The 27967-nt window shown below is 47.2% G+C and overlaps 2 protein-coding genes across 2 annotated transcripts; one reads left to right on the forward strand and one right to left on the reverse strand.

Moving 5' to 3' along the window:
* Window positions 1–332: 332 nt before the first annotated feature.
* Window positions 333–6903, forward strand: myoc (myocilin). The gene is made up of 5 exons (XM_088313458.1): window positions 333–865; window positions 3844–3909; window positions 3996–4070; window positions 5414–5625; window positions 6250–6903. Exons 1-5 carry the CDS (start codon window positions 409–411, stop codon window positions 6832–6834), a joined length of 1395 nt encoding a protein of 464 aa, XP_088169584.1. The 5' UTR covers window positions 333–408; the 3' UTR covers window positions 6835–6903.
* A 2575-nt stretch (window positions 6904–9478) lies between these two features.
* On the reverse strand, window positions 9479–26726 carry prrc2c (proline-rich coiled-coil 2C). The gene is made up of 34 exons (XM_088313378.1): window positions 26370–26726; window positions 24470–24641; window positions 24191–24365; window positions 23998–24107; window positions 23412–23543; window positions 23027–23331; window positions 22876–22955; window positions 22555–22691; window positions 22383–22470; window positions 21885–22056; window positions 21185–21809; window positions 20594–20766; window positions 20224–20476; window positions 19904–20114; window positions 17365–19830; window positions 17023–17180; window positions 16794–16948; window positions 16142–16562; window positions 15964–16049; window positions 15496–15690; window positions 14983–15252; window positions 14811–14903; window positions 14527–14628; window positions 14120–14288; window positions 13780–13998; window positions 13567–13688; window positions 12822–12982; window positions 12500–12731; window positions 12312–12422; window positions 11940–12200; window positions 11751–11851; window positions 11497–11623; window positions 10865–11143; window positions 9479–10647 (listed from the first exon to the last, which is right to left on the reverse strand). Exons 2-34 carry the CDS (start codon window positions 24585–24587, stop codon window positions 10399–10401), a joined length of 8556 nt encoding a protein of 2851 aa, XP_088169504.1. The 5' UTR covers window positions 24588–24641; window positions 26370–26726; the 3' UTR covers window positions 9479–10398.
* Window positions 26727–27967: the final 1241 nt, after the last annotated feature.

Genomic DNA, 27967 nt, shown 5'->3' on the forward strand with positions numbered 1-27967 from the left:
TTAGCACCCCCCCGCCGCCACCCCCCCCAACTAACTATACGAAACGGGACACTCCAGTAACTGTATCCAATGAGGTCCAGACTTTCGCGGAATGTGCAGGGACCACATCCTAATAATTACACCCAGGTTATTAAATAAAACACACGGTGCCAAATACAAATAAAGTCGAGATTGTTTGTTTGGGGTCGGCGCTGGGTGAAAATAAAGCCGGGCTTAAAAAGTCAAAACACACCTCCTCCCGTAAATCCATCTTTCTTTCTCCCCTCCCTCACTCTCTTGCTCCCTCCTTTTCACCTCGTCCACTCACCGTATAAATATCAGCGAGCGGCACTGGGGGAGATCAGTGGAAGCGACCTTTTCGCCAAGGGAGCAACAAAAAAAGACATTTTTGGGATTAACTCCTCCATCATGTTCCTCCTTCTGTCCGTGTGCCTCTTGGGGTTGCTGGTCCCAAGAAGTGACGCCCAAGACCGAGCCGCCCTCTGGAGGGGCAACGACCGCAGCGGGCGATGCCAGTACACCTTCACCGTGGCCAGCCCCGCCGAGGCCAGCTGCCCCCAAGCCGGAGGCCCCGAGGTGGATGGCATCAAGGACCGGCTCTCCCTGCTGGAGGCGCTGGTGTCCAAGCTGACCAGAGGGGATGCGGGGGCCGCCACGGCGGACGCCCGGCTCCATGAAGCGCTGACTCGGACTGTGGGCGAGAGGAATCTGCTGCAGGGCGAGAAGGAGCGGCTGCAGAGGGAGCTGGGGTCGCTTCAGAGGCGCTTGGAGGAGATGCTGCGGGAGATGGAGAGGCTAAGGAGCAGACCGTGCCCCCCGCAGACCCCTGCCGTGCCGGACGGTGGTCTGATGAGACCGGCTGGAGGTAAGAACCACGACAGAGTACGCATGTCCCTCTTCATACAGTTGGTCAGTCGACATTTCAGTCGTTGCTTACAGCACACGATTTGTTCAGAATGTTTTCTGTGCCAGATTGCCATTGGTCAGTTGGTTACACATGTCACAGTGATTGGTCAGAATTAGGCATGTGCATCACGCCAATACAGAGCTTCACAAATAGCGGGCGGGCCCCCCTGGAGGGGGGGGGGGGGCGATGCGATGCTGAGGGGGGGGCGCATGTCACCCTGTGAATCATACTTTTTTTACGCCGTACTAAAATAAGGTGTAATTGCACATCCACGCCAGTAGTTGGCAGTGGCGCTCTCATTGCCTATTGTGCGCAGTGAGTATTAACTCTACGGTGTAAGTTTGTTTTGCACCAAAAATGCTATTATGAATGAATGTTGTGAATCGTTTTCTTCTTGCTAGGGGGGGGCATAAATATATATATATATATATATATATATATATATATATTTTTTTTTTTTAAATTTATTTATTTATATATTTTTTAATTTATTTATTTATATATTTTTTGATTTATTTTATATATATATATATATATATATATATATATATATATATATATATAAATAAAATTTTATTTTAATTAATTATTTTATATTTTTATTTTATATACGCGCATACATGCATATACCGTACACATACCGTATATACAGAGGCCTCCATAATTATCGGCACCCCTGGTTAAGATGTGTTAAAAGCCTGAAATTGAATTCAATTTTTATTGCAGAAGCATACTGAAAATCATATAAATGGTTCACCAGACACAGAATCAAGCTCCTCCCATGGCCATCTCAATCCCCAGACTTCAACCCTATTGAAAAACGTGCGGAGTGAGCTAAAAAGGAGAGAGCAGAGGAGAGGACCCAGGTCGCTGGATGATTCCCAGAGATTGTATATTATATCTATTTTATCTTTATCTATATGATAGCAACAGTCCCCCTATTTTGTGAAACATTATATAGGAGATGAGGCCCTGTATTGTTGGAAAATGTGTACAAAGTATTCACATCAGGGGTGCTAATAATTGTGGCATGCATGATTTGATGTGTTAAAAAAAAAAAAATAAATAAATAAATATTTTTTACTGACTCCCCCCATTAAATAAATGCACTTGAATTAAATTTTGGATGTTCTGCCTTCTCTGTGTATATATATATTTTTTTAATTTTATTTTTATTTTTTTTTCAACAGTTTACGCTCCACATTTGTGCGCAGCACGACAGCTAAATGCAGCTTCACCGTATTTATTTAGAATTTGGGCTCCACTAATTGACTCAAGTCCGGCAGCCCTCCTGGGCTTATATTTAATCAGCATTTCTTTCATATATTCAGTTATTTGATCAGGAGCAGAATTTTAAAACGCATTCCGCAGTTAATTGGGAGCCAGTGTAAAGCATTTCCTGGCGGAATTTGATCTTCCTCAGGGGAGGGACTAATGTTTTCAAGTGAATGTTTGTGCGTAAACAGACACACGGCTCAGTTTACTCGCAGTGGGTCAGCTCAATATTTATGACGTCTTTATGACGGGCGCTTTTCCTTGGCATGGTGAACTTTTCGGGGTGGGGGGAGTTGAAATGTGATGCACAGCCTAGAAACGGAGGTTACGCACTCGAGGCTTTTCATGACGCCAGTGGAGGGGGTGGGGGGGGCAGCAGCAACACACACACACACACACTTGGGATTAGAATTATCCTCTGATTTTTCTCCTGTTCTATCTTTCCAAACATTCCCCACCGCCCCGTCGCTGACGATTCTAATTCGCATGTCTCCATCATCAACAGCCGCCACCTGAAAGCCATTAAAAAACATTTTTCTGCATCATTAAAACTCGCCGTTTGTGTGCCAAGGCATGCGTTGAACTCTTTTTCAACTTTTATGGCGACGACGAGCAAGTTGGTTCATTAGGGCTGGGCGGGCGGCTCGTTGATTTGAGAGATTAAAATGGACATCTGGACGTCTCTGTGACGTGAACAAAAAATATGTGGGAACACTTTATAATAATTACACGCTAATAAGCACACTTCTCACTCTCTCGCTGGTGTGCTGGTGGCCCTGCCTGCAGAAGCAGATTGGCCCGCCTACAGCTCCATCTGATTGGTTCCTTATACAGTGGGTGGCAGCCAATCAGCAGTAAGCTGCCTGTTTGCTTTTTCACCTGGAGTTAGACACACAACAGACTTTGCTGAAATTTGAATAATGTCAGTCTACTTCAACTCACAACTAATAATTAATTAAACTAATAAAAGTTTTGGAGTTACTGTTTTTCAAGATTTTTACACCATTTTCCAAGAAATAAATATCGGCTTCAAATATTGGTTTATAATAAGGTAGTTACAACCTATATGCAAATGACGATTCATACCAGAAATATGCTTCTGGAATAATTACTTGAGTATTTGAAAATACTCTACTCTGTTGCCGGATTTGCCCTGCTCGACGGACGTTCACCCGTCAACAACGACCTCCTACCTCCAACGACCTGAAAAACGGATACTAATTTGACTACGTCCCCGCAGCGCCCCGAGCGTCACGTCGCCTTCCGACTGGCTGTCTCCACAGCAGCTGGGAATGCGACGAGAGGGGCCGGTGTCCACTTCCTGCTGTCACATTCCCTGCTGTTGTCGCCCTCGCACGGACTCACCAACTACCCGTTAACTCGTGGATGTGACTTCAATTCGTTTTTATATCGCCACTGTCGGGCAGAATCAGAATCGGCGTTTTATAATACGTCTCAGACAGTAAAGGTTACTAACTTTCAGAGTGTCAATGCATCCATTCATGTTCTGATCCGCTTATCCTCATTTGGAAATCATTTAAACGGTTTAATAATATGTCAAATAACAGATGGCATCAGATTGTGACCATAGTATCGATTTTTGCAAAAATCTGAAAAGAATCAAAGAAGCACCTGACTCAAAATCACGTTTGTGTGTTCAGGTTCAAGCTCCATGTCCCACCTGATGGCGCGACCCATCAGGCAGGGTGACAGCAGCAGTTTGAGAGGTAAGGTGGTCTTCTAATCCAGCACTGGATTTGTTATATCAACTTTTTTGGGTTCTTCAACGTGTGTGTGTGTGTGTGTGAGACAGACTCTGTATGGCAGCAGGGCTTCCAGGAGCTCAAGGCCGAGGTGACTGAAGTTCCGGCACCCGAAGGAAACACAGGTTAGAAACCATCACTGAACTCTTTTTTTTTCCTGATGCTGGATTACAAACACACAGGTCACAAAAATTTGAAGTAACGTCTTTTGAGCGTTCATTCTCTTTCTTTGGTGTTGCAATTAATTTAGTCTGCTTCCTTCCTGTGCGGCCTATTGGTCTAGGGGTATGTTTCTCGCTATGGGTGAGAGAGGTCCCGGGTTCAACCCCTGGACAAGTCTATCTTTAAACACACGTCCCAGTTTTTTTGGTCTTTTTTTTTTTTAAACACCAGTGGCCATAAATTAGCTGCTTTTACTTCTGCTGGTCAAATGGGCCACCATATGACAAGTAACGGGGTCAAACTGTCAAATGTGTGCCTCGTTGGTCTGGCTGTAATGATGCGCCCTTCGGGTGCGAGAGGTCCTCACTTTATCCCTTGGACGAGTCTCTTTAAACACTCGTGCCCATCAATCAGCGGCTTGAACTTCCAGAGCCTTGTCACATGGGCCAACCGACTGAGTGTGTGGCATTGTTGGTCTCACACAAACTTGTGTGGCACTTAACATGTAGGCCATCATATGACAACTCATATTCCGAATGGTCCTAAAAAAAAAAAAAAATAAATAAACGGGATGTCACGGGCCAATAAAAATTGAGTATTCGAATGATTAAAGGCATTGAGTTTATCTTTCAAACGATGGAATCTGGAATATTTTTTTTTTTTAAACAAATGTATTTTTTTTTTTGTTTTATGACTTGGATTTGCAGCTTCCGAGTAAATACAATGACGTCGGAGGCTCTGTCAAGTCGGTCCTTCCTCCCGTCTGGCCCACAAACATGACACTGACAAACATGACACCGGCAAAAAAGTAGCTCCCATAGTGACAAGCCCCAAAGCAAATAGTGCTATTAATAAAGAACTTTGCGTCGGGGTCCAGAATAGCAGCGTCACGCTGATGACTTTTTCACAGGCGTTTTTTTGGACCTTCTGTCTATCGTCTCTATGGCCAGGGAGGATCAAGGGGAGGGGGAATCGTCACACGTGCGCTTCACACGTGTAAGCTGGATTTAAAAATGCTGGCGAGAAAGCACCACCGATTCTTCCCGCCAAAGTCGTGTTGCTGTTCTAGTGCTAACGTAAATGCACGTCCCACTAAATCAGTGATTCTAAAATAGTGGGGCGGCCCCCTTGCGATGCTGAGGAACATGCTTTTTGCCCCCCCCCCCGCCGTACTACAATAAAGTGTAATTGCACCTCCACTCCACTAGTTGGCAGTGGCGCCCTCCTTGCCCATTGTGCGCAGCGAGTATTAACTGATATCGATTGACGTGTAATTTACTGCTGTCCTCGGTCGTGTGCGGTCTAGGTTGCGGCGTGCTTGTGTCCGTGTCGGAGCCGGTCACTCACAGGAAGGCTGACAGCATCGCAGGCAAATATGGCGTGTGGATGCAGGACCCCGAAGCCGTGGCACCGTACGGGCCCAACATGGCGTGGCGCATCGACACGGTCGGCTCCGACGTCAGGCAGCTTTTTGGATACGAAGACATGGAGCAGCTCTCCAGGGGATTCCCCACCAAGGTGGTTATTCTTTATCGCTGCTAGGAAATGTTTGTTTGAAATTGGTGGACTTTTGAGGAGTGTCATATTTGTCCAGAAAAATTTCAATAGTTTGGGTTTTTAGTCAGATTTTTGTAGAAAGCATTGTTTTAAAATTTGAACTCATCTGACATCTGAGGTATATTTTGTTTTCCAAGAAAAATATGCTTTCAAATTTAAAATTGTGTGAATTTTGGGTTTTAGAGGTAAAATTGAACTTTCTAAAAGTATTATCTTTCCAGGAATGCTTGTTAAAATTTGAAATAGTTTGCATTCTGAGCCATGTATAACGATAACATTTTTGGTTTGAAATTCAAATCCATTTTGAGCATCAAAAAAATTTAATTGTTGGACTTTTGCATGAAGACAAAATGTGACACTTTTGAGGCACCTTTTTTCCCCCCGGAAAAGTAGGTTAAAAAAAATTTAGGTCCGATTTTCGCCAGGGAATTTTGTTTTTGAATTGAAATTGTTCAACTTTGGACACTTTTATTTCCCAAATGAATTTTTTAAATTAAACTTGTTTATCATTTTGGACAAATATGTTTTTTTTTCCCCGCCGTGGATGTCAATATAATGTGTTGACTTTTATGTGGCATTATACAGGTGGTCTTGCTGCCGGAACCGGTGGAGGGCACCGGCGCCGTCCTGTACCGCGGTTCCCTGTACTACCAACGCCGCCGCAGTCGCACCCTGATCCGCTTCGACCTGGCGTCGGAGAGCGTGGCGGCGCGGCGCGACCTGCCGCACGCCGGCTTCCACGGCCAGTTCCCATACTCGTGGGGCGGCTACACCGACATTGACCTGGCAGTGGACGAGCGCGGCCTGTGGGCCATCTACTCCACCAGCAAGGCCAAAGGCGCCGTGGTGCTGTCCCAGCTGGACTCGCATGACCTGCGGGTGACCAAGAGCTGGGAGACCAACATCCGCAAGAACAGCGTGGCCAACGCTTTCTTGGTGTGTGGCCGCCTCTACACCGTGGCCAGCTACGGGGCGGCCAACACCACCGTCAACTACGTGTACGACACGGAGAGCGGCCGCGGGCGCTCCCTGGCCATCCCCTTCAAGAACCAGTACCGCTACAACAGCATGATTGACTACAACCCGGCGCAGAAGAAGCTTTTCGCCTGGGACAACTTCCACATGGTATCCTACGACCTGCGGCTGGGGCGACCCCCGGCTGAGGCCTGAGGGCCTCGCCTCCCAACGTGAAGTGACTTTGGCTAACCCGGCTCGCTTCAAAGACTCAAGAGCTTTGTCGAGGCTAAACGGCGACAGAAGCTCACCACAAATTTATTTTTTTAATCTACATTATAACTTAATGAGTTTTATCTGTTAACTTCAGAGTTTCACGTTTTCTTGTAATTGTTACATTTCTTTAAAAAAAAAAAAACAAATTTGAGTGAAAATAAATTGTAATAACATAAAAATAAAAACATGACAAATGTAAAACAAGATAGAACAGAAAAAATTCATGCGTGACTTTTAAACTTCTTCGGCAGTTTTACTTTGGATGTTTCTCAATTTTGTTTAATTTAAAAATGTGGAATAAATTGAAATTTAAGTAAAAATGTAAATTTAAAAGTAAACATTTTTATGCCATCATTTTAACTTATTCATTTTTTAAAGTTTTTACTTGTTTCCCGTTTTTATGATTTACAAATCTAAAACAAAAAATAAAATGTATAAAAAAAAGTCGTGTTAAGTAAAAACAAAAACAAAAGTTAGAACGGAAACCATAAGTACAAACACACAAAACATGATCATTTTTACATCAGAGGTATAAACTTTTGATTTGATGTTACAGTTTAGTGTTTTCCATTTTTTTTTCCATTTTCATGATTTCACCACAGTCTACTTCCTTCACACGTAAAACTATTATTTGCTAGAAATCAAATTAGCAGTACCGACAGAAGTAAAATAAATTTTACATTTTAGTAAAAAGTGTTTTAAATAAAAACAAAAACATTCGGTAAAAATGTAAAAGTTAAGTCAAACTAACATCTTTACAAAATATTTTTTAAACTTTAGTTTACCATATTACATTGTCATACATTGTTTAAACACATGCAATATTTTTTTATCTTAAAAATTAAGTATAACCATGGAAGTAAAAAAGTTATAAAGTTTGGATGCAGATGATGATAAAAACGTGAACATTTAAAAAAGGCAGAGCTCCAATTACGTTAGAAGGTTAAAATATATTTTATTATTATGTAACACAGTTTTTTTTTTTAATTGTGAACTGGCAGGCAGGCCAAGCGCATGCACCAGTACCTAGAAGATGAATTATTTTTGTACTTAATGTTTGTTTTTATTTGTGTCCATACTGCCACGGGGACATTTGACTAACATTGCGCCCAAGTGTATTAATGACTTCCTCGTAAAGTAACGTAATGATCGCCATTCCCATCGCCCTCTTGATTGTGCCTTTACCCAGGAAATGTCTTTCTTCCGATGAGCTACGATGGCGCCACCTGCTGCTTTGGCGTGCAATTGACACGCAACTTTTCGTACTAAATGATTGATTCATGACGTTTTGTGTGTTGTTTGTGTGTGTAAAAATACTAAAGTGTAAAGTGTGTGAATAATTGACATGATATTGCATGGGCACTGTAGTCAGCTAATGTACAATGTTCATCTTGAAATAAAAGGTCTTTAAAATGACGATTGCTCAGTGTCTGACTTGAGATAAGATTTAGATTTTTTTTTAATTAATAACGGGCTGAAATATAGACTAAGTAGCAAACAACCGATTTTTTCCCTAAAAGGTTTTCTTATATAGAAAAGAGGGAATTTTCAAATTGCGATTGAACGACTAGCTCCCCCGAGAAATTTTGATTTGAATATTCGTAGTTGGAAGCAATTTTTTTTTGTCAAATAGTTGGAATTTTGAGGCAGCTTTTCTTTCCAGAACATTTTCTTTTAAATTTAAGTTGGTTGACTGGTTGACTTTCGAGGGATATTTGAAGAAATACATAGATGAAAATTCGAAGTTGGAGCTTCTGGATCACATATTTATTGGTTTTAAATTATTTTATTGTAAGCATTTTAAAGAAATATTGAAAGTGACTTTTTATAGTCATTTCCGGTAAGATGTTGGATTTAAAATTACAACTAGCTTTTTGAGCCCTTTTGTGGCGTCCAAGTTAAATGACGCCACGGCAGGCTAAGGGTGGTGGAAACATTGATGACGCGCATCCCAACTGGTTTAACTGTCTAAAGAGGGGCATCCATAAAAAAAAATTTAAAAAAGAGGGGCATCCATAGCGAAAGCAAATGACAGGCACTTACTTTGTCATCCATTGTCGCGCTCTTTGGCTGATCATCTCTTTCTCTTTTTCTCCGCAACAAGAGTTGGCCGACGTTCGACGCTTGTTCCAACTCTCAAATCCAGTACACGTTGCGCTCACAGGTGATGATTTTTACGCCGCTCCTTACGCTGAATTGTACGGTGAGCAAAAGGTTTCTTCCCCATGCTCACCCCACCACACGATCCGAACCAAACAACAATTACCCACAGGTGAGTGCACTTACTAATAAGAAAAAACCACGCCCCCACCCTGTGACGCCACCAATCACCGTGAAGGTGGAGTGTGCGCACGCTTGGCGCGTGCACAACACACGAGCATTCATCGCAACAAAGAGAAACCACCAAACACTGTACGGCTCCTACAAGCCCCTTCCCCTTAACTTCTTTTGCAGCTTGTATGCTTATTTTTGGTTCAAAGACGTCCAAACATGAAAACCGGCACAAGCATTCAATAGTGACTTCTTCAACAATCTTGCAATGCCACCGAGAGGACAAAAAAAAAAAAACGGCGCACGCTTGAGCCCTCTTTTAACAGTATTTCATTTTTATTAGTTTCTGTAACCAAACCAAGAAAATGTAAATAAGACCGTACATATTTTAATACAGCGATGTAACCCCTGTACAAGTACAACAAAAACATAAAGAAAAAAAAAAAAAAACATGACACTCCCTCCCTCTCATTCATCATCCACACACTCATCTTTCCAAACTCAAACTCTTCCTTCACCTGCCTGGAAAACAGGGAGGCGCGGCCATTTTGTCTGAGGGAGCCTCCGATGGAGAAGGCGAAGAAGAGACGAGAGACCAGAGCGTGCTCTGCTTCTTTGCTTGTTTGTTTGGGACAGAAGGCAGACATGGAGGAAAAAAAAAAGGACTGATGCTTCTCATCAGTATATATAGATATTTATATATATAATATAAAAAAAAAAAAATTCTGCCAACACAGTTCACATTGCAGCTCCTTCTGTGTTCTCGAAATGAATGCATACGTGTGTGTGTGTGTGTGTGTTTGTTCGCGCAATCCTACTACAATATTCTCCCTGTGCTGTTTTAACCTTTGGCTAAATATACAGGAGCATCCTGTCGCACACAAACACACACATGCGTGAAGAGGTGAAGATTTTCACATGGGAGGGGTGAGGGGGAGACCATTTGGGATGTTCTATGGGGTGAAATGATGCTTGAATGTCACGATTAGTTCAACCGCATCTCCGACAAGATTGTTTCCACTACAAAAAGCAACATACATTCATTAACTAAACAGGTCAAATTGATCCTCCAAAAAAAAAAAGGGAGCTGAAGTCAAAAGAAAAAGAGAGCAATTAAAAAAAAAAAAAAAAAAGTGAGCAGCACACATTTGTGTCAACTCTTCTACGTTTTCCCAAACACGCACGCACACGCAGCTGATAAAAGGCGGCCGGCCAGCTGGATTCTCCTCGCTTTCACTTGCCCTCCTCCGGCTTGATGGCCTGCGGCTTGATGGGTCCGGTGCGGACGGGCTTGGCCGACCCCAGTGAGGAGACTTGGGGCGGCTTGTCGGCGTCAGGGTTGGAGTTGGAGGGCGGCAGCTGGGCCATCTGGGGCGGGGTGGCGTCCAGTAGCTGAGCCGGCGGCTTGAGCGCCTTGCTGAGCTGCTGCTGCTCTGAGAAGAACTTGTGGGTGGACTGCAGGACCTCGGCGCGCTGCTTGGCCTGCGGGAGGGACCGACGCAAAGTCACACCAAAGTACACCAACGTCCTTGATCAATCTCATCAGATTGTAAAAATGGGTCAAAATTAATTTTATCCACCATTAACTTTAAGTGACTACCTGAAATATTAGGTCGGAATAAATCGTTGACTTCAAATTAACATCTCAAAATATACTTTCAAATCCCAAATTTCGTAAAGAATCTAAAATGCTGTTCACCTTGAGGTCCTGCTCAGCTTTCAGGGCGGCCTGCGTGCCCCTGGGTGGCATGGGGGGTCCGCCGGGCCCCCGGGGAGGAGGAAGGTGCTGCGGGTGCTGGCCGTGTTGCGGGTGCTGAGGCCTAGGATGGGTCATCAGGCCACCGCCCCCCATGCCCATACCCACGTTAGGGGTCATGGGCGGGCCCATGGGTGAGCGCTGCATGCCACCGCCGCCACCGAAGGAGTTGGTGTGAGGCGCCCGCACAAGGGGGGACACCATGTTGGCTTGTGACAGAAGCTGTGAGTGCACAAGAGAAAGACTCCATTTTAAAGAGCAAGGCAGTAAGTTGAAAAGAGGCTATTTTGGTTTGAAAGCATCATTTTAGGCTGATTTCCAGGGGGTCCTTGAGAGTTTGACCATTTTAAAATGTTAACACGAGCAGATATTTCTGTTCCCAACCTCGTTAGTCAAAAGCTAGGCCGCAAGTTTTGACGACTCACCCAAAAACAAAACTGTTCACTCAGAGCTAAAAATGCCTTGTGATGCTACATAAGCGCCCTCTACTGGCCAACAAGTAGAGCTGCAGTAACTCTGCATTTTGAGGGCTGCTTCGAGCCAGTCTAGTTCAGTAAGATTTCGACATGTCCCACCTGAGGGTTGAACTGGCCGGGGAAGTGCTGAGCCATCCTCATGCTGCCAGAGTTGGGCTGAAACTGCTTCTGGTACAACATGCTGTTCAACTTGGCTGACTGACTGCTGGGGGAGGTGGAGCTTGCCCTGGATGGACAGACAACAGCGTTACGACGATTCCCAGATCACGGTTTATAGTTCACCCACCAGCAGTGGTTTTCAAAGTCTTGGACGTAAGAGTTAATGCAGCTAAGGGTGTCGCATGGCTGTTAACCTGTAAGGGCTTGATGTCGGCGTAGTGCTCCGGGCGCTGACTGGAGGCGTTACGGGCTTCACATCCATCCCGCCGCCAAACAGCTTGAGGTCCATGTCCATCTGCAACATGTTATAATTCAAATGCTGCCGCCAGAAGAGCAGAACGTGACCATGAGCGGAGGAACCCGTGCACACCACAAACTAGTACCTTGCTGGTGGGAGGCTGCATCATGCTGTGACTGTGGCTGTGACTGTGACTGTGACTGTGGCTGTGGCTGAGACTGTGGCTGAGACTGTGACTCGGGCTAGGGCCCATGAGGCCTCGGTACGGCTGGGTGATGGGCGGCTGCCTGCCGATGTTGGGGGGCTGCGCCTGCGGAGGGGTGGGCGGCATCGCCAAGAGAGGCTGGCCGCCGCCCGAGCCGAAGTTGGCCAAGGAGAGCTGAGACCCCGGCATGGGGACCGTCACCTGAAACGAACATAAAGCTTCGTTTCTTTGCATATTTGAGTAAGGCTGCCTGCTTTGTTAAAAGGTGATCAGCTGTCACAGTACTTGTGGCCCCTTTCCAATCTCTTTTACCTGCTGCATTGCAGAGCTGGGAGACTGGGTGTTGCTGTAGTAACTGCTCTGACCGTGTTGCTGCACCTGCCCCGAATACATGTTGGAATGCTGACTCATCCCCTGACGAGCCTAAACCCACACACACACAACACATCACATGAGCATGGTGGCGTTTCTTCAAATCCGGCAATCACGCGTGAGCATACCTGCAGCAGGTGGGTGTCAATGAGCTGTGAGCCCCCCATGCCAGACGGCTGGTTGAGCTGCGGCTCGAACAGGATGGGGATGTGCTGGGTGGAGGAGGGCTGTTGGTAGGCCAGGCTGGATTGCGGCTTGCCCAGCTCGGGCGCCTGCACGCCGGGGTAGCTGTGCAGAGAAGGGCCCGACAGCATCATGGAGGGCTGCGACAGGCTGCTCTGCATGAACGCTTGCTGAGACCTGAAGCAAGGAAACAACACTTGCCGTGAGTTTATGCCACATTTGTGCAACTTTTAAGTTTCAAACAGGTTTCGGGTAGCTAAACTGTACCTGTACGGCTGCAGCGAGGAGCTGAACAGGTCCTGGGGCTGCGAGACTGGAGGACCGGCGCCGAGTCCGAGTTGGGCCTGGTGCGTGTGCTGGTGCTGGTGCTGGGGCTGCCCTTGCAGCGGAGCGTAAATTGGGATTGGTATCTGCTGCACCGCTGTTGGCTGAAGAGTCAGACGGAAAGCGTGTTACGACTGATATACGGAATTTCAAGGTTAAACCGGTACATGAAGCGAGAATACGTGGTACAGAATGCACGTTGAGCAACTACTCAGGGGCACTTTCTGTTTTTCCATTCCCTCCATAAACATTTAAATACGACTTTTGATATGTAGGGTGCGACAAAGGTGGAGGTAAGGTAACTGTAATTGATGGTTATGGAAGTCAAATCCAACTCGACAGCACAGTAGCGGCAAATCTCAGTTTACATCATAGGTGCCAAACTCTGGCCCGCGGGCAAAATTTGGCCCACAGTGTAATTATATGATAATAGAAATTTAAAAAACTAAACATTGTATTGTATTAATGAAACTACTTTCAATAAACATTTTCAATTAAAAAAAAAAAAAAAAATCACCATTTATATTGTTTTTAAAAAATTAAATGCTGGCCCGCAGCTTTGTTTTAAGTTTGACGGCCCACTGTATATTTTGAGTTTGACACCCCCGTCAATGACAGTAAACTGAAATCTGCCTGAAAAGAGGACCCTCTGCTCTTGATGTAAACCATCATCGATGACTTTGCATACCTGCGAGAGGCCGGGCTGAAAGCCCTGCTGCTGCGCCAAAGAGGGAGGAGCCAAGCGAGGATGTGGCGTGCTGAAAAGATGACTAGTATCCATGTAGAAGGCTGGAATCTGAGCTGCAGAACCTAGAGAAATGGGTAATGGTTTAAATAAAAAAAATAAAAATAGAAAGGGCAGGGTGGGAAGCGTAGGTGCTCTTTCATGCGTCTGTCTCACCTGCTGCAGACTGAGACACGTACACCTGCGGGGTCTGCTGCTGCTGGGGCAGCAGTGGCGGCACGCAGCCCAGTTGGGAAAAGCTGCCGCCGCCGCCGCCGCCACTAGAGGTCAGGCTCCCACCCTGCAGCTGCTGGGGCTTCACCTTGCAGATGTTCGGAGGGTCCGAGGCCGTTGTGGTCTTGGTGCCAAGGGACGACGTCGTGTAGGTGCTCGACCCTGTTATGATCAGGTGGGAAATTTGAACACGACCAAATCATTTGACAGTTGTGGAGATTTTTTTTTCTCCACACCTGAGGGGTGACAAGGGGTAAGATGCATTTGTGAAATCATTGGTTACCGGAAAGCGATGTGCTGGGGGTGACGGACGCCACAGGGATCTGCGGCATGGATGCCGAGGAGAATGAGTAGGAGGATGCGCAGGAGGTGATGGGTGAGGAAGAGGTGGTCACCGGGGAGTTCTTCTCCAGACTCGGCGAGTTCTCCCACGCTTTGCGAGCAGACTCCATCTGAGGCACAAAAAAATATATATATATTGGAAAGAAAATATGGACAAGAGGGGAGGACGTCTCTTGGTGAAAATGCAGACGTAATAGTGAGGATAAAGCGGTTGGATTGCTGATTAGTTTGACAGTAAACTTAAAATGAGAGAGCCCATAAAAAGCTTGAAGCCACTTTTTGGAAGAATCGTTCTTCCGAACTGCAGCATGTTGAGAGCATCACGTCATGATTTTGAATATGTCGTACCTTTAGCGTTAGGTCAACAGTGGCAGGGGAGACAGTGCTGAGAGGAGAGCTCTGCTGCAAGGTCTCTCGGCGAGGAAGCGGCAACGAGTGTGGTAGTGCCACCTGAGAGGAGCCCAGAGAAGAAAGAAAACTCGACTTAAAATATCGCAAATAGGAATGACTAAATGTGACACTGGTTTACAATAATTATTTAAAAAAAATTAAAAAAAATCAATATTTGAGCATATATTTAATGTATGCTCTGTTTGCTCGCCCCCGAGTAACAAAGGTACATGGACACTCACGTTGGCGACCAGACTCTCCTCCATTTTATTGTTTCCGGTAGGAACGCTGTCAGCGAGCGAGGAAGAGGGGGTGGTGTAGTCCGTAACAGACTCCTGAGAATGAAAAACATTCAAGAAAACTTTTCACAGAGATCTCAATAACACACAAATTAAGAGATAGTGGGAATATTACTTTGGAGTTGCTGGTGTACTCGGCCGAGGGCACCGTGATCATGCCCTCGATGTCTCCGCCCAGCTCGGCCACGGCGGCGTCGCTGGTGGGAGGACTGGACGCGGCAGCTCTGCTGACAACGCCGCCTCCTGGCAATCCTGGCACTCCCGCCTCCATCCCCTCGCCTTCACCTCCTCGGGCGTCTTTTGCCTTGCGGTTCTTCAGGGAGCGCTCTTTGCCAATCGGACCCGGCTTGTACTCCTTGGTCTCGACTGGCTCCATGTCGGGGAGCTGAGGAAAAGGAATGATAAGTTGAGTTAGTTCACATTTTTTATTTGCTAGAGTGTATTTCTGGAACACCAAAATAAATTTTAAAAATTTTGCATTGGTAAAAAATGCATTTTAATTGACCCGCAGTGACAATTTAATTTCACTCACGGGAATTAACATATTTAATGACAAATATGGAGTGACGGCCTCTATTTGAGAACATACGGTCAACAGAACGAAAACATTAAAGACGCAGATGGTTACCTTCGGTGTTTTGATCGGTCCAGCGCGAGGTTGTTTCTGTCTCTGTTCTTTCGGAGCAGGAAGCTTGTTGTCAGTGGCGGTCTCGAGCAGAGCGGGAACGCCGTCGCTGTCCGTACTGCCTGCGGACGACGGAGCCCCGAACTGAATACTGTCGATGGCCAACTCCACGCCACCCTCTGCAACAGACTTGCCACCCTGACAAGAATACAATAGGTGTGTAAAAATAACAGCATTTTAGGAGGTTGCCTTGAAGATAATTATTTTGTATATGTAAACAGGCAAGACGGGCCAAGTCAAAGTCAAGCCAAGTCGAGTCTTTCATATTTTTTTTTTTTGCCAAGCAACCCACGAGTGTCAAAATCTGTGACTTCAATCTGACTCGACTCACGTCATGAACTGAATTTTCCCACCTGTCGGAACTACAGGTGCAGAGGAGGGAAAGTGGATTGAATGGCAGGCCAAACAAACCTCGGAGGAGACTGTTCCGGTAAAGGAGGTCAGAGGTTTGTTCCAGGCACTCACAGAAGGAGGCTGAGGAGGGCTGATGGGACCCACTGCCAAGAAATTAAGAAGAGTAATTACTTCCACTCAGCAGTCAGATTTAAAAAAAAAAAAAAAAAAAAGGAGCAGCTGAACCAACACGTACGCTTTTTGACATCAGGGAGGCCGGCTGGGCCAGCTACTTTCTTCTCCCACAGTTCGGTACCCAGATTGCCATGCGGTTGCACGGCGGCGGCGGCGGCTGTGGTGGGGGTTAGGCTCTTTGAGGTAAATTCCACAGTGGTGACCGGCACAGAGGGCACGGTTCCTTCCAGGGTCTGGGGGGGTGCAGCCGGCTGAGCGGGCGCCAGGTGAGGATGCTGGGGAGCAGAGATGGCAGGTTGTTGCTGCACTTGAGGGGTGGATGCTGGTGCCGCAGGTTGAGATTGTGAAGACGTCTGGTGTTGTTGTTGTTGCTGCTGCTGCGGCGGTTGTTGTTGCTGTGATGATTGCTTTTTAGCAAATCTCGGAGGTAACTTTCCTCCACCGCCTCTGCTCTTGTCGCCGGAACCTTTTTTACCCCAATTCTGAAAGCACAGCATCGGTATAACAATTATTGCAAACAAGTTCTGCAATGAAAAACACAGTGCAAGACTGTGATTTTGCATTTCCATTTCCTGGATAAAAAATTAATCCACTGGATAAAAAAAGGGGGAAGAGACCAATTTCAATCAGGCATGTTGAAGGCCCTCCCAGAAGATGAATAATTATCATAGCAATAATAAAGTGAGTGAGCCTTCACGGGACCGAATTCCCACCTGAGTAGTTTGCTCTTCTTTCTTCCGCTTCTCCTCATCCTGGAGACGTTTCTGTTGCTTGCGCGAGACCACCTCTGTGAAACCGTCATCGTTGGTGCTGGACTGTGGGTCATCAGTGGTGGTCACCTCCGGGTGGTCGTCGATGATGACCACACCTGCAGCAACGGACATTTAAATTAAAAAAGGGGAACACGAGCGGAAAGTGTGCCGCTGTTAATAGTTGACTCACTGGCATAATTGTTGAGGTCAAACTGCGAGAGAGCGTTCTCTTTGGGCTTCTTTACAGCCAGCTTGGCTTCATCTTTGCGTCGTGCAGCCTGATCTTTGGCAGACCTCGACGATCCAGAGGCTGATGTTGTTCCGTCAGAGCTTTGCTGAACGCCAGGGCTGGATTAAAGAAAATAATTAGGCCTTGGCCACTTGAGACATGTGGTCACAGCGTTCATACGTGCAGTATCTTAAAGTTAAAACATGAACAAGTTGAACTAAATTACCTGATTAGGCATGCACTTGCCAAAGTTTGAGCCAGAAAAAAACAAAACAAAAAAAAAACAACAAACTGGGCACTCACCCTTTGCGGGGACCTTTGGCTCCGCCCCTTCTGTCCCCCTTGGGCCCACCGTAGCTGCGACCTGGTTTGGCTCCACTGTTGCCTCTTCGGTTCTGTCTCTCAATAGGCCTCTGACTGGAGAAGCTCCTCTTGCCAGCAACGGCTCCATCTCGTTTGGGTGAGACGACTCCCTCGGGCGGGCTCTTACTCGGCGTCAGAGAGCGTTGAAGAGGTGCAGGCGCCGGGGCGGCAGACGCATTGCTGGCAGCTTCCTGTGCTCCTCGCCTTTCCTCTCGCTCTCTCCTCTCATTGAAGTCGCTGCTCTCGGAGGCCGTCTCCCATTCCTCGTTGGCTTGATCAGAGGAGTTCTGGTTGGACAAGTCGGGGGACTTGCTCCCGACTGCTGCGACGGCGGTGACGGGGGCACTCGTCTCAGAGAAGGGCCCCTCGTGGGGAGCAGGGAGGGTGTGTGGGGTTGCTGCCGCTTCTGCAGGAACAGTCAAGGGAGTTCCTGGAGCTCTCGATAAGGTCGGAGAGAGCGATGCAGGTGCAGATATGGCAGCAGTAGCAGGAACAGGAGCAGCAGGCACAGGCGGTAGAGACACAGGGCGACTTGGGGCTGGCTCTCCACTTGCCAGCACTGCAGCCTCTCGTTCCTTTAGCCGCCGGAAGCGGGGCGGCTTGTCTTGCCTGGGAGGCCTCGCCGGTCTCGATCGGCGAGGTCGCTCTCTGCTACTCTGAGGGCCCCCGTCCATGAATTTCTTGCCGTCAGATCTCGGAGGACGCCGATCCGATGGCGGGTGATCGTATCTTGATGTGGACTCCATGTCCTCAGGTCTGAATGTCTCCATTGGCTTGGAAGGCCACTGAGACGACGACTCTCGGGCGCCTGGTCTTCTAAGAGGGGCCGAGCGAGGGCCTCCGCGTTCCCGGGCTCCACCTCGTCTGCTATACAACCCGCCTCTTCCCCGTCGAGAAGGCTCTCCTTTGGGCAGAAACCCGGGTTTGGGCCTACCTTCGTCATCCATTCGAGAGCTGGCTTTCTCCGCCATATGAGGTGGTCCGAAGCCCGGCTTGTGGAGGCCAGAACGCAACTCGCCGGGGAAATCCCGTCGAAGCGGGCGACTCGGCTTGGCGCTCGGCTCGCGATCAGATGGCCCGGTATCGCTGGCCGACTCCCTTCCACCCTCACTTTCCGAATCCGTGTCCGAGCCGCGTCGGCGCCGGCGCTTTGGTATAACCTCAAAGTCTGAGCTTTCGCTGCGGGTCTCGCTTTCCTCCCTGTTACGGAAGGCCACCGCTCCGGAAGGTAGATCTGAGCGGGATCGAGGTTCCCTGTGAGGGTACTCTCTGCTCCGACCACGACCGCCTCTCCCTCGTCCGCTGTACGTCCCACGGAAGCTTCTCCCTCTGGAGTAATACTCTCCTCGACCCCGACCTTTAAAATTGGCGTCGATCGGCCACTCCCTGTCTCTGTCCATTTCTTTGTCTCGCTCACGGTCGCGGTCTCGTTCCCTCTCCTCTCGTCGATAGTTACGGAGCGCGATATTTGACTCCTTTCTGGGGGGCAGTTTCGGTTCTGAGTGCTTTTCAATGCTGGGCGGTTTGTCAGACTTATCCTCCTGAGAGGAAGACGTCGGGACCCCGGAGGATGTTAGGGACTCTCTGGCTTTAGGAAGGCCAATCTGTGTTTCCTCAATATCAGGAGCTTCCCTCTTGGCCTCGCCTTGCACCCTGGAGCCTTCAGATGCTGCTGTCGCTATAGCAGAAGCGGCGGCAGCGGCGGCGGCGGCAGAGACAGCGGCGGCCACAGAGGGCGCTTTGGAGGACGGGTCCTTTTTGGTCCTATCCCCCCTTTCGTGACGCTTCTCCCTCTCTTCTCTTTGCTCTCGCTCTTCTTTCATATCTCTTAGAACAGGCTTCTTAATCGGTCCAGACCTGCGGAGGGGTCTCTCTCCCCCCAGTCCTTCTCTGCGGCCGGGCCTCCCACCCCAGCGTAGCTCGGCCTTCTGCTTGCTTGAAACAGGTAGAAGCAGCTTCTCCGGTTTGTGGAGTCCGTCGGCTGGTGGCGTGGCTCTGTTGTTGGTCAATGCGGCCGATGTGAAGAGATCGTTCTGAGGCTTATCCTCGGCCCGCTCAACGGTGTCCTGCAGCTCTAGTGCTTTGCTTCCCAGTGGGAGCCCATCAAACCTCGGCTCATCGAGCTTCAGCGAGTGACAGGAGCCCTGAGAGACACTTCTCTGCAGCATTGCTTTTCCTAGCGCTTCGACTTCCTCCCCACTCGGCAGACCCGATTCATCATGGTCGAAGCTGGAGGTGACGGGAACCCGGTCTATAGGCCCGGGCGCGTCGTCTGGGCTCTGTGAAAAGGCTGGTATGGGTTCAGGTGGTTCCCTAAAAAAGTTACTCTTGCGGGAGTCCAGCACACTGTGTTGCTGGGGATACACGGGCGGTAGACCCCTTTCCAAATCTAAACCGGAGTCAATCCTAAAATCAGAGAAACTCACGGTTAAACATGGGAACATAAAAATTCGATAATTGTGCTATTTTCTTTTGTTACCGTGGCTCTTTGCCGTCATCGCGCCCTTTCGGGGGCGTAACAGACGGCAGTGGTTCTGACGGCGTGTACGGGTCAGACCCCCACACCATCCTTGAGTCAGGCGGCAGACCATGGTCACGGATGGGTCGAGTCAAGTGGTCAAAGGAGTCGGAGCTGGAGCTGGAGTTGTCTCCGGGCTCTCTGCGTGCAATCTGCTTTGGGGGGATCCTCCCTGGAGAGTTTGAGTACCATCAGAGTAACAAACGGATGTTAAGTATTGTTAACTTAACAGAATAATTTTCCCAAGTCATTTTTACCCAGGATAGCAAGAATGCAGTTACCGGTGTGAATGTTGGTCGGCATGTCCATGGTCGGGCGCCCGGACATCATGCGAGGGTCCATGTAGGACTGCATCATGATCCAACGGGGGTCAAAACCCATGGAGGCCAGGTGCTGGTGATGGGGGCCGATGGGTTGATACATTGAGCGGTGTTGCTGTGCTTGTTGGGTAGATGGAACTCCGCCACTACTCGACGGGGACACGGAGCCCCCACTTTGTTGCTGCTGCTGCCACTGTTGCTGCTTCATTTGCTCCTATGAGGCCAAGAAAGAACGAAAAAAAAAAAAAAACATAGATTGAAATTTCTCAATTTATTTCTCATGATGACATTCTAACTATAGAAGAAAACAGAGAGATGGATTTTAGTTCACCTGTTGTCTGAGGAAACGAGGCGGCAGGGATTTTTGAAACTGTTTGGAGTAGCCGGAGGTGAGGGAAGGACGCATAGCAGCGGCGGCCTCTCCCTCCAGCAGCGGGGGGGCCATGGGTACATCCTCACCGCTGGGGGTGTCCATATGAGGCAGTGACAGGTGTGCTTCATCCACTAAACAGAAAGCAAAAAATAAATAAATTCATTGTGAGTGGCATATTGAGATATTCTTTTACCGCCATCTAAAGTATAACTGAACTATTTTCACTCACTTGATTTTTGTTATTTTGTCACTTGAGTCGTTACTGTAAATATCTTTTTCACCTATTGGTCAATTTTGGGGTCATTAAAACCCACTGAACTTAATTGTTTTTGGACTGCGCCATCATTATCATTTTTTTCCACAAACGAACCCGCGACAACGGCAGAAGCGATAATTATCCAGTGGATTCATCATTATTCAAAAAGACATTCTTTATGTTTGGTGTTGTGTTTTTATATGAAACTGGTGTTAGAGGAAAGTCCATTTTTGGACACATGAATACGTCCCGACAGTCCGACTTGCACGAATATTTACACAATTTTCTCTCACCTTTGTTGTCCTCCATGTTGAAGTAGTCTCGGATCGGCACGGGTGTCCGTTCAGCTTGGTTCTCGTTGGCGAGTGGCTCGACCTCTGCCAAGGTGCTCTCTGCTTGGGTCGCAGGCTCAGGGGCTGAGACCACAGGAGCAGGGGAGATGGGACGATGAGGTAGGGTTGCCTCCTCCTTGTCCTCTTCCTCCGCGTTTGGTTCGACCTGCTCTAGTTTGATCCCTGCCCCCTCGGGCAGATGTGTTTGTACTGCAGAGACCTGTGGCTGTAAAACGGCGACCGAGGGCGCAGGACTCGACGCGAGATCTGGAGCTGATGGCGCTTCTTCTTGGGGAGCTGGGCCCTCATCGGATGCGGTCTGAGGCAAACTGGCATGACTCTCCGTCAATTGGCGATGTTTCTCATTGAGCCGTTTCAGTTTTTCAGCACACGCGGCGAGGCGCTGCTCTTCCATTCTCCTTTCCTCTTCCTCTCTCCTGCGCCGCGCGCGTTCCACGGCTTCGGAAACTTCTGACGACTTCTTGCGTTTCTGCCGCCACGCGTCCGAGTCCTCGTCAGCGGCAGCTACTGCGGCAGGTGGTTTGCTGCCACGCGGAGCGCCGACGCTACCAGGCCGAGAGCCGCCCTAGGGAATAAATACAATAGCAGGGATTCATTATGCGGCTTATGCATCCGGTAAGCGTGCACAATGTATTACTACCTGGAAGTCCTGCAAGGCAGCTGCTTTGTTGTAGTGGGCCGCGCTGCCGGGTGCCGGCGCTTTGGGATCTAAACTGTCCGCCCATGATGTTTTTGCGCCTCCTTGCTCCTCTGAACCCTCCTGGCCATCTGGAGGACGCACTCTCATGCGCTCCACTTTGCCCATCCACTCCCTGAACAAAAAATATATTGCCTTAAAGCAGGTGTGCGCAAACTACGGCTCGGGGGCCACATGCGGCCCATTAAACGTTTTAATCCGGCCCGCTGATCTTGGAAAAAAATTAAAGGAATAAACCTTGTTAATGTTTTATTTTCTAAATACTGTGGTGTGTCAAAGACAGATATTTTCTTGTAATGCTTTTGTTCATTTTCATTTAAAATTAAATGTATATTTTTTTCTCCGATGGGTGAGGTTACCAAAACACGCCAACCATCTCCCAGAGACCACAATCACCCAGAACATCATGAAGCACCAGATGAAACACTTTAAAACACTTGCCAGTTTTCTCCTTTTTCTTTAGCAGCTTGGTTCTCCTCATCATCACTGAAGTTGAGCTTCTCCGTATAGTCCACCTCCATTTGAGCTCCTGGAACGCGGAATGGGTAATAAATGTTAAAAGAGGGGCAGGACGCGAGGATACCATTTATTCAAACGGATTCATTTGACTGACCTGCCCAGCCTTCATCAGCATCCGTGTCCAAATTGTCCAGCTCTTTGAGCTCTGTTGCGCTTACGATCGAAGGTCGGTCTGGATCTTGTAGCCACGCTTGAGGGGGTGGCTGCTGAGGCCGTGCCAAGCGAGGAGCCCTGAAGAAAAATGATTCATTCAAGTTACCATGTCGACAAGAACAAGTGACTCCTCTTAAGGATGCTTCAAACCGAAATGACAGAAATCTCAGCCATGTTGAGGCCACCGCAAAAAGCGATTCATTCATCACAGCAGGTTATTAATAAGTGATTCCAAGACAAAGATTAAAACGAGGGAACCCACCTGACGCCATCTTGTGCCACGGTGTATCGGATATTGGCTTGCCTCGGACCTTGTGCCACTTGAGGGTAAGCGTGAAACATCTGGAACAGGAAAAATACGACTAACGAGATGGAACGAGTGAAAAAGTTTAACGCTGCGGCACCAGACGTACGTAGGGAGGCATCATGCTCCTGAACGTGGGGTCAAAGTGGGAGGGCACCCCTGCAGGTGGCTGCTGGCCCCCGTTAAGTTTGGGCTGAGAGGGGCCCGGGGGCGGGGGCGGCAGCTTCTCCCTGCTGTCCCTCTTCTCCCTCTGGGCATCGGCGGTTAGATTTCGTCCGGCCTCGTCGGCGTCCTCGTGTGTTGAGGAGTTATCGGGACCGGCGCTTCCCTCTTCTGTGGGCCTGTTGTCCATCTCAGAGGGGCTGGACGCGGTGTTCAAATTCCGTCCGCCACCTTCACGCCAACTACCGACATCTGACAAAGGAAACGCTTTATTAAGGCGCCTGTGACCCCCCCCCCAAAAAAAAGGGTGACATCAAAATGCACAGCCATACTTTGAGGTCTGAGGCTGGGGCCCGGGCCGTAAGGCTCCTCGTCCTCGTCCTGCTGGCCATCTTTCTCCCCATCGCTGGCCGCTTGCAAGCTAGGGAATTCCTGGTGGAAGTGGCTGCTCACGCGAGGAGCTCCTGTGCCAACACCAAACACTTGATCAATATCAGAAAAACATTTAAAAAGGGGAGATATTGACAAAATGTCGTATGCAAATAGTTGGTTCGCCGGGATGCCAGCCCACTCATCAAGTGTGAAATTAAATAATAGGGCCCGGACAATAAATCACAAATTAAAATGGGTCTTTATGGCCCTTCAAACATCTGGCAAAAAATAAATCGCCCAAATGGCCGATGTTTGCCTTTTGTTTTGACCTTTATGTACTCAGTTAAGAGCAGTTGTAAACAAGTAACAGTGGTTTCGTTAAGTATTCTAAATTCAGCTATGCAATAAATCCTTCAATAAATAAAGAAACTGGAGCCGTCATTCAATTAAAGTGAATAATAATTATTTATTTATTTTTTTTTTTTTACAAGCAAAGCAAAAACCTAATGACTCCCGGAAATAAGAATTGTCATATTGATTTCTTACCGTCTAGCTGTGTCTGCTTGCTATTCGCCCAGGAGCGGCTTCCCCCCGAGGGAGCCTCCTGAGACGGGACCACTGCTGGTTTAACTTGGGGTGGGGGTGTCTCTTGTTGCCTGCAGTAACACAAATTCAAGGCACCGATTCCAAAATCAAACTTTCAAAAGTAGCCTCTAAAATGAAAAAGCGATGACGCTACCTCTCGTCTCCCGGCTCGGTCCGGGAAGCCCAGCCGCTGCCGTCTTTGGGGACGATGTTCACGTTTGGGTCGTTGCCCTTGTTCTCCGCTTTCAGACTGGGCAAGTTGGCGGGAGGGGGCATGCGCCTGCTGGCAGCAACTTTACCCAAACTTTGCAGTCCATGTCTGGCAGCGACTGGCGCACAAAGAGGAGGACATTGATAGTACACGACAGTTTCATTGTGAGAGCCCGGCGCGTGGAAATACGACACTTTTCACGAGGAGCATGCGAGGTCCTACCTGCAGTCTTCTGGGTTTCCAAAGACTTGCCCTTGTAGGTGTTGAAAAGGCTAAGGGTTGCATACTTTGTTTTGCCGCCATCCTTTGCCTTGGTGCTCTGCCCTGACTTCTCGGACATTTCGCTGGAAACTCATTGAGTCTGGTCCTTTGGTCTAGCCACCGGAACCAGCTCCTAAGAAAAAAAAAATTAGCCAGAATGAATTACTTTTTTTTTTTTTTTTTAACGACAATCAGGCCACAACAGCTCTGAGGCTAAGTCACACGTATACACACCAACTGGTAATTTATTATTTAGTGGTCAGCTGCAGTGTGTGTCATTGGCATCACTTACGACAAGTAATAAATGAAAGCTTTTCCGATAATTAGACGCTCCCTTAAGTGGGTCACGCACTTGACTCGTTTTTATTTTAACCCCATCCCGAGGGGAAACCCTCCGCACACTGTTTCCAATTCTCAGCAGTCACTTGTGACAATCACAACGACTGTGCCCAATGAACTAGAAATACACGGTCACGTCGCACGAGTGGGTACGCTCAGTTACCGCTGGACTTAATGGTTTTACTGTCCAGCATTGAGTTGCAAACAAATATTTACGGTATTACTTTACGAAAGTAATAACATAGGCGGGTGATATTGGCAATTTTGAACGCATTTAACACATCAACCATGAGGGCACCTTGTACTATTTATTTTCTATTCCCTTTGATCATCATAATTAAATGGGACTTTTACGTCATTAAACTTTTTATCTAAAAAAAAAATAATGAGTATTTAAAATTGATGACAAAAACATTTTTCTAAAAAGATTTTATTCTCGTAACAAATTCTCAATCAGTAACTTTCTATCATGAGTAACAAGATAGTCATAACATTACAGTAAAACATTCTGTTAAAATGATAACTTTTATTCCTCTCATGTCTTTGCAACGTCATTTCACATATCATTTGGCGTTCATTCAAGTAATTTCAACTTTATTCTGAAAACATCAAGACTTTATTCTTCTCCAACAATACAACTTCATTTGCAAATCATGACTCATTTATTCTCAAAACATCGCCAAGACTTTTTCCTTGAGACATTACGACCGCATTCTCATTACTTTATTCAACCAACATTACAACTTGCAACATTAAGACGGTTCTCCCATCAGTCTTTTTTTTTATTTTCCTTTTCATTTTTATTGTCTATATTCCCATTTTATATTATATGTTTTGCCACCTTCCTGACTTTGATCTCATAACCTCACGTTTCTTTTATTTATTTATTTTACCGAGAGACCAATCAATCGATACTCATTAAGAGTCCTTCCTCGCGTTCCATTATCCTGAAGCCAGACTGTCAAAGTGACATCGACTGGGACCCTCCCCATCCCACCCCTCACATTCTTTCCCTCCTTTCAAAGTCATCTGCCTGCAGGGCAATCCGTTACATTGGATTGACTCCATAAGATGGCGGCGATGAAGTTATATAAAAAAAAAAAAAGTGCATTATTAACGTTGTGCCTCGTTGTGTTCGTGAGGCCAACAGCGAGCCTAGCCGTCACCACCGGTTGCGGCTCGGTGCCTCATACCGGCGTGCGGCGCAGGCCCTCCCGGCTCAAATCACAACTGGGGGTGGGCGCAGTTATTACATGTAAAACCGAAGCGATGTGGAAGTCTACAAAAAAATGAGTGGATTTGGTGGATAATGAGTTTAAGGTGTGTGGGGGTGGTCTGGTTTGAGAGCAGGCCGCCGCCGCTTGGCAAGGCTGAACGTGGTTTCGTTTCTCACCGGCCGCCATCACATCCTCTTTGAGCCCCTTACCAGTGGCTGAAAGCATGCTAGCAGCGGCGAGCTAACACTTAAGGGGGGGACGAAAAAAAACGGTGCCATTTTTCGAAGCAGCCCCGGCGGCCTTACCTGCCAGTGCCGGTGCTTCCTTTTGTCTTTTTTTTACTTTTTTTGTAGGAATCCTGGCTTTTAATTCTTGCGAAGGGGGGCGGGTGGGGAGGGCGAGTTTTGGGTGTCTCGCCGGCGGATTACAAAAGCTGGCTAGCCCCGCTCTGGCTAGTTAGCCCACTCGGCTCGTCGGTTGTGACGGCGTCCGAGTTCACGTCCGCGGTTCGCCGGTCGAATTGTCTTCGTTGCTTCGGGCTTCGCTCTGGGGAGCCGGTACGGCGTCGTCCGGTGGGCTCTTTCAATATGTCCACGCCCGTTTACCGGGGAGTAGGAGCGTTGTGCTAAGGTGAGTGAGCAGTGAGGCCCCGCTCTCGCCGTGGCCCGTCGCACAATCAAAGATGGAAGTTCGTAGGTTGCCAGATTTAACTCATCGTATCCCCCACCTCCTCGCTGGCTCGCTCTCCTTGGAACATTTTTCCAACTGTCTCGCTATTAATTTTTAGCGGTAGCTGTTTTTTAAAATTAAAAAGGTTTAGAATGCATAATTTGTTAAAAGGGTTATTCCGGAATTGGTTTATTTAGGCAACATTTGTCAAACAAACCATTTGTGAATTTTAAAAATGTATTTTAACAATTTGAAATTAGACTGAGATTTAAAAAAAAAAAATTGCTGCTGTTGTAAATCCATCTTATCTCATCTTTATCAGTAGGCTAAAGTAAAGCCTTTCATTCCTCAATAGCAATTAAAAACAGCAGTCCATGCCTTAAATGCATCTCTAATGGATTACTTGAATAAATTTTATAATGGAATCAGACTGTCCTCCATCTAGCGTCTCCAGTTGGTCCAAAATGCTGCTGCTCGCCTTCTAACCGAGCTTGTAGTAGGGACCACATAACTCAAATTCTGGCCTCCGTTCACTGGCTTACAAATAAACTCATTTGAGAGTTTATTTTTAAGATTATTGTAGTTGTTTACAGATCTTTAAACAATCATGCCACTCCTTCTCTTTCTGAGCTTCAATAGCATATGCCCGCTGCCTTAGGTCAATGGCCCATATGCTGCTGGAGGTATCGAGGACCAAGTGCAGCCTTTTTCGTTGATAGTTGTTTTTAAAGTGCTCTATAAATAAAGTTAATCTGATTTTTTTGCTTTGTTTTGCATTCAAGAAAACAGATAATGAACAATCATATAAATTGAATCATCCAGCTCAACCACCAACACTGAGTAAGTGATTTATGTCTTATTCTTGTCTTTTTTTTCATCTGACACTACAATAAACGGATTGCCATATCCAACCGCTCATAAATTATGTTTTTCATTTTTTTTTGTAGTATTCACTCAAACAGCACACACCAATCCAACAATAGTGCCACTACATTGAGATGGAATAATATGTTGGCTGTGGTAATTATGCTACAAAATTTGCATAGAACACAGTTGAGGTGATATTAGCCTTTACCTCCCATGGTGGGATAACAAAAGAGCCTCCTGGCGTGGGGGAGGAAGGACTTCTTCAGTCTGTCAATGCTGTCATCTAATGTTGCTCCTCTGCCTGGAGATGGTGCTATGCAGTGGATGTTGATGAGTATGTGTCAAATACTTCTTTTGCATGTTGCAC

The sequence above is a fragment of the Idiotropiscis lumnitzeri genome, chromosome 13 (assembly GCF_059441095.1).
Source record: "Idiotropiscis lumnitzeri isolate Australia: NSW breed Sydney's pygmy pipehorse chromosome 13, RoL_Ilum_1.0, whole genome shotgun sequence".
NCBI lineage: Eukaryota > Metazoa > Chordata > Actinopteri > Syngnathiformes > Syngnathidae > Idiotropiscis > Idiotropiscis lumnitzeri.

What these genes read in the sequence shown, in the direction of transcription:
- prrc2c (XM_088313378.1), bottom strand. Translation starts at nt 24,587, where the DNA reads ATGTCCGAGAAGTCAGGGCAGAGCACCAAGGCAAAGGATGGCGGCAAA. An exon ending in AGTACACCAGCAACTCCAAA is followed by an intron (nt 14,904 to 14,982) that starts GTAATATTCCCA and finishes TTTCATTCTCAG; the next exon opens with GAGTCTGTTACGGACTACAC. An exon ending in AGGAGAGTCTGGTCGCCAAC is followed by an intron (nt 14,629 to 14,810) that starts GTGAGTGTCCAT and finishes GGCTCCTCTCAG; the next exon opens with GTGGCACTACCACACTCGTT.
- myoc (XM_088313458.1), top strand. Translation starts at nt 409, where the DNA reads ATGTTCCTCCTTCTGTCCGTGTGCCTCTTGGGGTTGCTGGTCCCAAGA. An exon ending in TGACAGCAGCAGTTTGAGAG is followed by an intron (nt 3,910 to 3,995) that starts GTAAGGTGGTCT and finishes TGTGTGAGACAG; the next exon opens with ACTCTGTATGGCAGCAGGGC. An exon ending in CCAGGGGATTCCCCACCAAG is followed by an intron (nt 5,626 to 6,249) that starts GTGGTTATTCTT and finishes GGCATTATACAG; the next exon opens with GTGGTCTTGCTGCCGGAACC.